This window comes from Pyrgilauda ruficollis, unplaced genomic scaffold, assembly GCF_017590135.1.
Source record: "Pyrgilauda ruficollis isolate IOZ18807 unplaced genomic scaffold, ASM1759013v1 scaffold77, whole genome shotgun sequence".
NCBI classification, from domain to species: domain Eukaryota; kingdom Metazoa; phylum Chordata; class Aves; order Passeriformes; family Passeridae; genus Pyrgilauda; species Pyrgilauda ruficollis.
This window is the reverse complement of record NW_024529599.1, coordinates 2,448,736-2,459,395: the sequence shown is the minus strand read 5'-3', so window position 1 is coordinate 2,459,395 and position 10,660 is coordinate 2,448,736. Positions and strand designations below refer to the sequence as shown.

The 10,660-nt window shown below is 41.6% G+C and overlaps 1 protein-coding gene across 1 annotated transcript; it reads left to right on the top strand.

The window, feature by feature from the left end:
• Window positions 1-963: 963 nt before the first annotated feature.
• ANKRD40 (ankyrin repeat domain 40) lies at window positions 964-8,058 on the top strand. Its single transcript, XM_041486692.1, has 5 exons — window positions 964-1,454; window positions 3,975-4,123; window positions 5,096-5,572; window positions 6,388-6,569; window positions 7,791-8,058. The coding sequence occupies exons 1-5, from the start codon at window positions 1,291-1,293 to the stop codon at window positions 7,929-7,931; spliced, it is 1,113 nt and encodes a 370-aa protein (XP_041342626.1). The 5' UTR covers window positions 964-1,290; the 3' UTR covers window positions 7,932-8,058.
• The last annotated feature ends 2,602 nt before the right edge of the window (window positions 8,059-10,660 follow it).

The following is a 10,660-nucleotide window of genomic DNA, read 5'->3' as shown; positions in this document are numbered from 1 at the left end:
CTGTGAGGCACCACCAACTTCTTTCAAGCTTTGCAATTTTGTAATTATTTAGGAACCCATCTGAACGGTTGAAACAGTGTGATTGAAATCAACATAGCACAAGTTATGGTATGAATTTTCAGTCACTATGCTGCAGTCTGGGTTTGGGGATGGGAGGGAAGGTGGGGTGCTGATGCTGGGAAATGGGGCAGAATTGGGCTCTTTCAGTTTCTTTGTAATGCTCTGATTGCACTGAAGAAGCAAACAGGTGCACTGGAGCCCAGCTACTGCAGAATTCCCTGGCATGCTGCCATAACTGCACAGAGCAACCTGTGTTCAAAAGTCTGAGTGAAGTTTGAAATTATTATTTTGCCTTTTTATAGTGGTAAAGTTTTTACTGACTGCTCTGTAACTTGGTTTAGGACAAATCCATGACAACAAAAAAACAGCTTTTCAAACCAAACATGCAAATGGCAGGAATTACCTATAATCTTTCCAGTTGCTTTGCGGACAGATAGTGATCTTTATTTTACTTATGTTTTTTAGGGATTCTTTGACTCTGCTGAGAATGCACAAAGACGACAAGAGTTTCCTATGCAGGATGAGGGGATGCCCCATCTCTGGAAGTGCTCAAGGCCAGGCTGGATGGGGCTTGGAGCAACCTGGTCTAGTGGAAGGTGTCCCTGCCCATGGCAGGAGGTTGGAACGGGATGAGTGTTATCTTCCTTCCCAACCCAAATCATCATAATCTTAAAAATCTCTTAGTACCTCCTCATGCAGTTACCAGGCAAAGCCAGTTTTTCTGAATCCCTCTATTTAGCCTCTTTAGCAGAGGCTAAATTATTATTATTAAAACTATTATTATTAAAACCAATCTTAATTAAATTACCACAGACACTCATTGAGCTATAAATAATGGAAGTGTCCAATACCAGGCTGGATGGGGCCTCTAAATAACCTGGTGTAGTGAAAAGTGTCCCTGCCCATGGCGAGGGATGGGGGGTGTGGAACGAGATGATCTTTAAGGTCCCTCCCATCACTTAACACTCGATGATTCCATAATCCACTCCACGATAAATCGACATCCCGCAAAAACAATCGGCAGAGCAAGAGACGGCACGCACGACACATTTGCACGTCAATTAAACAACGTTTACCGGGGACTGCCCCGTCCGGCCCGTCCCCGGGCAGCGGCCGCGCCCCGGAACCGGCTGTCGGGGCTGGGTTGTCACCGGCAATAGTGTCCCCCGCGCCGGAGCACGGCGGGGCCGCGGCGGGCGCGGAGCGCTGCGGGAGGCGCTGCGGGAGGCGATGCGGGAGGCGATGCGGGAGGCGGGCGGCGGCTGCGGGGAGATGGCGGAGCGGGAGCGCCAGGAGCGGCTGCGGGAGGCGGCGGCGCTCGGCGACGCGGAGGAGGTGCGGCGGCTCGTGGAGCTGGGGGTCGGCCTCAACTCCCAGAACGAAGTCAACGGATGGTAAGGGCGGTGGGGAGCTCGGCCCGCGCGGTCCGGGGCGGAGGCTGCTGCCGGTTCGCTCCGCACGTGAGAGGCGAGGCGGAAGGTGAACTGAGGAGGAAGGAAAAGGTCGATCCGCCTCCGAATACTCTGCTATGGAGCTGTCCTTATTCCAGAGGGGATAACCAGGGCCATAAACACGCGTCCCTCTCCACCTCCTGCCCTTTTTGCCCCTTCTCCAGGTCACTGTGGACTTACTTTGCAGTGTTGGTTTTGATGTTTTTTTTTCCCCAGCCTGAGACGGCGTGGTCTGTCAGAACACAAACCTCAGCTTTACATGCTCTTGCCTAAGCAGAAATATTTATTATTAACTCAAGTTTGAAAATGACTTTCTCTTTCAAGCAGGGAACTTGTTCCAGTGACGTATACAAACACTTGGGATTTATATCCACCTGAGAACATTAAAGAGAAGGCTGTTCTGTAATAGACACTTGTACAAGTAACACTGTAGACACACACACATAATTTTATTAGAAGGAAGATTTTACAGGGAATGCTCAGGGATTTTTGGAGACTGTTTTCTGCAGGTTCAATTCAGCCTGTATTTGCTGTGCTGTCTCATGCTTGAAATGATAAAAAAAAAGGGGGGAAAACTTTTTACACAGACAGTTATGAGACAAGGGGGAACAGTTTTAAATTAAAAGAGGAGAGAGTTAGATTAGATGTAAGGCAGAAATTCTTCCCTGTGAGGGTGTGGAGGCCCTGGCACAGGTTGCTCAGAGAAACTGGCTGCTCCTGTCCTGGAAATGTTCAAGGCTTGGTTGGACAAGGCTTGGAGCAACCTGGGAGAGTGGAAAGTATCCCTGCCCCTGGCAGGGGGTGGAATGAGATGAACTTTAAGGTCCCTTACAAGTCAAACCATTCTAGGATTCTGTGACATTAAAATTAAAAATAGGAAAAATAAAATTAGGAAAGGAGCAAGACTTTTAAAGATGAAAGTTCAATCAGGAGTTTTGAGAAGCATGGAACACTTAACAACTTGAGCTTTAAATTGTGATTAAAATTAAAGCTTGTAAAAATATAAAGCAACTGATTCAAAGGATGCTGAATTATCTTAGTGAGTGAGATGAAAACCAGCCTGTCATCAGAATGAGTTTGTGTCTAAAACTGGAATTGATGAAATAAGTCTTTTAATAAAATTAATTCTTTTTAAAATAATGATCTGGTAGTTTTTAACCATGGCAATAAATGGATCTTCATTGTTGTTTAAGTTTGTACAATTAAAATTTTTGCAGCGAGCTTCTTAGTATGTGTGATTCCTAGAGGTGCTGAGTACTTACATTTGGTGAGTATCAAGTCCATGGGTAGATGGTTCCTCTCTGCACAGGCCACGTGGAATGGCCATGATGAATCCCAAAATGAGGCTGTGCTGTTGAGCTTCACATATCTTCTCTAAAAACTCAACCAGCAAATTTTGTTCTCAATGCAAATACCACCCTGTCTGGCTTTGCAATCTCTTTCTGTAAAGAAACCCCACCAAACCAAACCAAACCAAACCAAACCAAACCAAACCACCTGAAGTGGAAAAAGCTTTTTGAAGCTGGACTTTCAGCTGACAGTTTTTTCCCTTCTAAGTTTATTTATCTCTGCTTTATTTTATATAATTCTTAAAAAAATAAATAAACAAACTTGTAGAAGGGCTGGGCATGTTCATTTGCCTGAAGAATTTCCTTCTGCTAGAGTTAGAGAATTAAAATACAAAAGCTAGAGAAGGGTCAAATATCACTAGAACATGGGTAGGAAAAAATGGTACAACTCTATAGCAAGTTAACATGTGAGTCTGTAAGTACACACACTAAATGGTACACACACTAAATAAGATCTGAGCACTAAGCAGCTTTTATGTTTCCTTAATATGTTTCTCTGGTCAGAAGCTGCAAATAATAATTTGAAAATACAGAAAAGGGATTAGTTGTGTGCATCACTTAGAGATAGCAGAAAATTAGTTGTCTGCAGATCTAAGCCGAGTAACTGATGCAGCAAATGGCAACTGGGCAAAGAACTGTTCTTAGAAACGATGCTTTAAATGTAATTTACTTGCCAGAAAGTGCAAGTAGTTGTGCTGGCAGCATTAATTAAAGAGTACATATCCTAGGGGGATACCAGTAATAAATCACATATACACAAACACGAGTATTCTAAGGACAGCTGATTCTTTCAAAGATTAAAATGTCATATACAAACCTTACTTTCATACTTATTTTTCCAGTAGCCTAAAGACTGTAGCCTAAGAAATGATAAATTTAAAAGGTCCTGAACTTTGAAAATATGACTGCAGTAAAGAGCATTGGAGCAAAGAGAAAATTACATCAGCAGGTGCCATTGCTGACTCCCAATCCAGGGCAAATTTCCAACAAAGTATGCAATTCCAACCTATTTTACATGTACATAGAGTGTTCTTCTCATAGGCAGTAAGAATGAGCGGAAACAAATCTGCCATAACTCAGGATTTGACACAGCATTTGTGTTTTCCATGTGCAGGACCTGTTTGCACTGGGCCTGCAAGCGGAACCACGTGGCAGTTGTGGCTTACCTGCTGCACGCTGGGGCTGACAAGGACATCCTGACAAAGAAAGGGGAGAGGCCAGCCCAGTTAACATCCAAGAGAGAGATCAGGAAGATGCTGGGAGGTAACCTATAGTGACTGTGCCATATGGTCATCAAAGCTTGGTGAAAGGGTGTTCAAAGCATGCGCACTCCAATCTTTGTTTAGCATGTGAAGATACTGTGTTTGGATTTTAGTATTAGCACTTGCTTTCTAGAGTGTTTACATGGTAAGAAAGTTTTAAGTAAAGGGGATTACCAATAAATTCCATACCCAGCTAGCCAAACTTTTTTCAAAACACTGGAAATTTAGAAAATCTGTATTTTGAGGAATGCTGTGTGCCAGGTAGATGCAGTTTCCAGTTTTCAGAAGGACAGCAGGAGAAAAATCTCTCTAATTTGTAGGAAGGTCTTCTATGAGCAACACCTGATTTTCCTCATGTTCTGCGTTGGATAGATCAAAAATTAGCAGCCCAGATAAATGGCTCATTAAAGGACATTGGTAGAGCATCTCTGTCATGTTTTGTAATTGCTGGAACAGAGCAGGTTTTGCTGCTGGAGGTGATAAGTAATTTGAAATGTGGCTGATTAACAATGTCTTGTCTCTCCTGTGTACTCCTGTGTCTGGTTTTGTTTTCATTGTTGTCTCTCCCAGATGTTGAATGGGTAATGCTGCAGCTCTCCCAGTACTGCATGTTCCCTTCCCTTTATACTCTACCTTAATATTAAACAACATAAGACCCTTTGTTTTTCATTGCCTGCTACACTATGAAGCATTATTCCACCAGACACCATGATACAATATTCTGCTACAGATTAAAACAAGCCAAAACAGAAGTACTGCAGTGTTCAGAAGGAATTAGCACCCCCAGAATTATTAGAATCAGACTCAGCTTTTATGTTTGCATGGCAACACCTGAGCATTCTGTTTATTGTAGGAAAAAAAGACACGGTGCTGCTGGATGTATCTTTTAACCCGTGATGCTTTTAATTGTGCATTCCCAAAAACAAGAAACCCAAAATCAGTCTTGGTGAGTGTTGTTTGGTTTGTTTTACAGTGGAAGATGAACTCCCAGACTTAAAGCAAGATTCAGATCTGCCAATCATCCCCAATTACCTCGCTAACCCACCTTTCCCATATGTTTACAACACCTTGAGTACCAGCATTCCAGATCCTGCCCTGAATGGGAATCTCTCACACTTGGAACCACAAGACACCAGCTCTCCATCTGTGCCTGACTCGGACACCTGCGGACGAGCACGAGCACTGCTGCAGGCTGGGAATGCTGCTCCTGAGGTGCCTCCCAACAGGGACATCCCACCCTTGCCTCGAGGGTCTGCTGGGCCATCACACCCAAATCCTGTCCTGCAGAGAGCTCCTGTTTACCAGGGGTCAGTGTCTTGGGGAAGAAGTCCCTCTTTGCCAGCAGGATCCAACCAGTCCCTACCCCAGCAAGGGAACAGCTCCTGCATGGGACCTGTGCCGGCCTTTCAGCCCGTTTTCTTCACAGGAGCTTTTCCCCTCAACATGCAAGGTAACACCAAAAATCTCTTCTGGCTTTGTGTTGATCTTCTGACACCTTGGGAAGTGCAGACTAATCATGTGTTTCCAGAGACTTTCAGATTGCCATGCTTAGGCATTCAGCAAACATTTGAAGGGAATGAAGTAGGCAGATATGCTGTTTCTGCTAGAACTGTTATTAAAATATTGGTGTAAACATTTGCCATCTCTATATAAAAGCATACAGACACCAGGGTAATCTAATTCTCTAAATAGCATAGTCTAAGCTACAAATACAGATCATGAGCAAGAAGCCAGTGAGCTCAAGAGAACCTCACATGGCTCAGTCTGCACTGAGCTGTTCTAGGATCTGCCTGTTCTGCAGGGAAACTCTGCCTACCCAGAGAGGGAAACCTGGAATTCCAGTTACCATTAAGAATTTTGTTCTTTAAGTAAAAGGCATTCTGATACCATGGGTAGCAATGCAAAGTGAACTGAGAGCAAGAAATACCAATAAAGGCAATCTTGGATTGCTCAGGAAATTGATGACCAGTATAAGCTGCTGTTAAATCAGCTTAAATCAATTAAAGAGTATTCGTGCAATGGTTCAGACATGCACACATACATTGCATTAGATTTGCTATGGTTTTTTCATATAGTTTGATGAAAATCAATCTAATTAAAACTGTGGTCATACAATTCCAGGTTTTGCTTTCTGAGGAATCATATTCTTACCAGTGACACAAAAGACATGAATAGAACATAGAAATACCTGGAAGTTGTTATAGAGACATTGTTTCCAATTCCTTTATATCTCTGCCTATTAATGTGACTTTTTATTTCTAATAGAACTGGTGCTTAAAGTGAGAATACAAACCCCTAATCTTAGAGAAAATGACTTCATTGAAATTGAACTGGACAGACAAGAACTGACCTACAAGGAGCTCCTCCGAGTGAGTTGCCATGAGCTGGGTGTGAACCCTGAACATGTCCAGAAGATCAGAAAATTACCAAATACAATGTTAAGAAAGGTAAGAGCTCTACCTTTTGAACTGCAGCAACTTAGAAAAGAGATTTTTAGGTTACTGGTATAAAGAAATAATTTGTTGGTCACCTGCATAGGCCCATGTTGAAAAAGAAAAAACAAACCAAAAATGAAAAATCTCTGCTCAACTTGCAACACTCAGTACTTGTTTGGGATTTCTTCAGTAAAAAGGTTCTCACATTTCTTGATCACCTCCTTTCATAACCATTTGGTGCTGGAGCCAGTTAATACCTGATTTTATGACTCCATTGTAAAATTCAGTACAACACAACACCACTGTGAGCTGCCAACAGCATTTAAAAGATCTGCAGAGCTCAACCAAGCTCTGTGAGTTCAGCAAGGCCTGGCTGCAGTCCTTGTGCAGAAGTGTTTTTCAGGGTTACTCTGAACATAACTGTCCTTCCTTGAGTGACATTTACCCTGTAGCCAGCAGAGAAGAGACCTGCTGACCTGTTTCACCAACTCACCACGGACCTTTCTTTCACTCTCAAATCCTTATAGAGTATTGTTGGTGTCACTCTTGGGGCAAATCTGATTAAGAATAGATTAACAGACTTCACTCTGCTGCATCTTCACTGACTACAGATGTCCTACTCTGTGTTAGTCAAAAAGTGGAGGAAAAAGAAAAGACATAAGCAATTCTGTCACTTTCCAACTTTAATTTTTGTTGAAAGAACTTTTTATTTTCATTTCTAATCACTTCAGGCTCTCTGGCAGGACTTCAGGACCCCTGCTGTTCCTGCAGTGACACAAACCTGACTCTGTTCTGCTGTTGGCAGCAGAGCACTGCTGCAGGGGCTCAGAGCTGGCCTTGCTGGGCAGTTCTAAAGGAAGCCATGCAGGTCCACATGCAGGACCGCCTTGGGCAGATGCAAGCATGAATTCATCAGCTTCTAAGAATTAGCAAAGGGAAAAAAAAGAGGATTTGGGTGCCATGCAGTAGATCTTGACAAGTGTAATCCCACTCATCACTTGCACTGACTGTCAGTGTTGCATTCCTTCTAAAAACAGACTTAAGGGAATAGTTGAATAAGACTCCAGAGTAAATACAAGATGCAACAGGATATTTGCTTTCCAGTTCACTATAAAGAATTGTCATAGTTACGAAAAAATACAAACCCTGTGTTAGTATGAGCTTATTATTTTAATTTACCTCTGCAAAATTAACAGACACTATCACTTAACCCCTTATTGTATTTGTTTAAAGGACAAGGATGTTGCAAGGCTACAGGATTTCCAAGAACTGGAGCTTGTTCTAACAGTAAGCGACAAAAACTTACTTTTCAGAGTTCCAACACTTTCTGAACAGAGTGGATATAACAAGAAGGCATCAGAACTTACATACTAATTAAGGACTAAAACAAAATATTTTTATCTTTTGTTTTACAATTATGTTTGAAAAACATACCTATAAGGGCTAAGGATGTGAAAAAATCTATTTTGTTAACTGTGAAATAAACTGAAGTGGTTATGCACATTTAAAGCTTCTAGTTAATCTAAGAACAGTGAATCTGGTATAAAAGTAGCTCAATGCATAGGAAGTATTGGTAGAACTATCTGTTAATGCAACACTTCCTTACAAAAAGATAATTAAATACTGCGGAGTTAGCAGCTCTCAGGGAAAGGCTTACCTTAAGCTGTTCTAATAATTTGTTTGCTATGAAATAGCAGAGGTACTCAAGCTAAAAAACCTGCCATGAAGCTGATTTAATATTTCTACTGAGTCCATTACCATCAATATTCTCTTTTTAGATCGTGTTTATTAAGTCCTATCTCACTTAGAGGGAAAAAACCCAGAAAGGTTTACATCTGTGGAAGCACAAAACTATGTGAAGTTTAAATTCTATCAAGTGACTTATAGTGATTTCTTAATCCCTGTTTACACTTTTCCCTTTTTCTCAGGTTGAAAATAAAAGTGACAGTAATTATCCAAATAATAAATATGCTCTCAACCAAAATCCCTTTTAGTGTTGTCTGTTAATATATACATGAGCAATTGACATGTAATGACAGCTGCAATTTAATATACTGTTTTTGTTACTGTGTTGACATTTCTTCAATGCTGTTTTAATTTCCCCTTTTAAAAGCACATAAAATGTAATTTTATTTTCCTTTGACCTCTACATTACTGAGAAAAATTGCATCTTAAACCTATAAAGTTACCTGTGTAAAAAGAAACTAGTGAAGTACCCAGGGTTTTCTGGGCTAATAGCCAAACTTGATGTTCCTATGCAATGTATTTTCTTTTTTTCACTGTGACTTGTGTTTACCCATGCAATTTACTGAAAAGAAAATCACAGTTACTTAAAATTCAGAATTTTACTACTTTGCTGTGACATTCTTGAATAAAGAAATTGAAAAGTATTTAAGAGCTGAATTTTATCTGATTTTTTTAGGATTTTAGTATTTAGTCACTTGAATTTGAGGAAGAGTTCTACTCTGCTAGGCCACATAAAAAGCAGGTGCTGTGGATTAGATGAATAAACTAAAGTATGAGATGTAACAGGCAAACAGAATGTACCAAACTGCTCTGAGTTTTCCTGTTTCTTCACCTTCCCCCCAATTTCTTTGGAAACTACAGCTGCCAAAGGAATTTATCTTCTGTCTTGTCTCGAGAGTTCGGAGCCTGAGCAGGCTGTGCAGCGTCCCCACAGCAGCTGGGGCAGTCCCGGGCTGGTCCCTGTGCTCGGAGCTGGGCACCAGCACAGTCTGCACCTGTCCTGGGGCTGCGGCAGGTGAGGGACAGCAGCTGCCTGTGTCACCACCAATGCAGTGGGAATTGTCCCCAGAGCGCCCCAGGCTCGCTGCTCTCGGCTCTGGAAGCGCTCGGAGCACACCAGAGGGAGCTGCCAGCCTGCGGCAGGCACCGGGCGGGCTCAGCGCCAGCACAGAGCCCTGCTGACACCTGGATTCTCTTCGTGCCGTCACCACACTGGAGAGCAGTCTCCCCAGGTGGATACAAAAGGTTTTGTCACACTGAAAAAGCCCCTTCTGCAAAGTGCCACAGGTCAAACCTAGTCCTGGTCATGGACAATTGTTGGGAATTCTCTATGTGTGGAGACACGAGGTTTGACTCTGTGTTTTAGAAGGTTGGTTTATTATCTTATGATATATATTATGTTAAAATACTACATTAAAACTATATGAAAATAATAGAGAGGAAAATATTATCAGAAGGCTTGAAAGAACAAGAATAGAATGCCTAACAAAATCTTGTGACTTTCAGAGTTTGAGTTAGCTGCATCTGTGATTGGCTCTTAATTAGAAACAGCTAACATGCACCAATCACAGATGCACTTGTTGCATTCTACAGCAGCAGACAGTTACTGTTTACATTTCTTTTTTGAGGCCTTCAGCTCCTCAGGAGGGAAAAATCCTAACAAAGGATTTTTCATTAAATATCATAGCTACAGACAATATCAGTTTTTATACCAGATTGCTGGTGGAATATTAACTTCTCTATCATGGAATAATAAAATTGTTATTCCTTATGTCACCCTGGCTGCTGGCTTCTCCCCAGCACAGGATAGTTCAGGCACTGGCTGAATCCAGGACTCAGGGTTAACCAGTAAGACCCCCCTAAAGAAAAGCTCAGCTGTTGGTGCAGCAACCTTGCACAGGTGCTGATCCCTATCTACACATTGTCAGGAATATTTTTATGCCTTGTGCAGTTTATACCAGGAAGATACTATTAACATTCCCCAGTCTCATCAGTGTATAACCATTACATTCTCTGTATGATAAATAATTCATTACTTTGTGCTCTGCTATATGAAATGTTAATGTCTAATAAATGCTTGGCTGCAGATTTGGGTTTCTATTTAAGAAGTATAATTTGTAAGAATTAACAAATTATTATTTTTGTCTTCTCAAAATTTTTCTGCACTTTCCTTCTGGTAAAACATAGGAACCTTTTCTTGCTGGGTAGTTTTCTGGAGTGCTTACTATAAGACACAAACAACTAAAGCAAAAGAGGTTCTAGGAGATTCTAGCAGCAAATGCTGTTTGAATACAGGCCTCCTTTTTATCTGAGGAGGCCTGCTTATCAATAATAAAATAGGTAATTATTTCTGCAAA

Coding starts and splice junctions, on each gene's coding strand:
- ANKRD40 (XM_041486692.1), top strand. CDS start 1,291: ATGCGGGAGGCGATGCGGGAGGCGGGCGGCGGCTGCGGGGAGATGGCG. Junction 1,455..3,974: donor CAGAACGAAGTCAACGGATG/GTAAGGGCGGTG, acceptor TTCCATGTGCAG/GACCTGTTTGCACTGGGCCT. Junction 5,573..6,387: donor TTTTCCCCTCAACATGCAAG/GTAACACCAAAA, acceptor TATTTCTAATAG/AACTGGTGCTTAAAGTGAGA.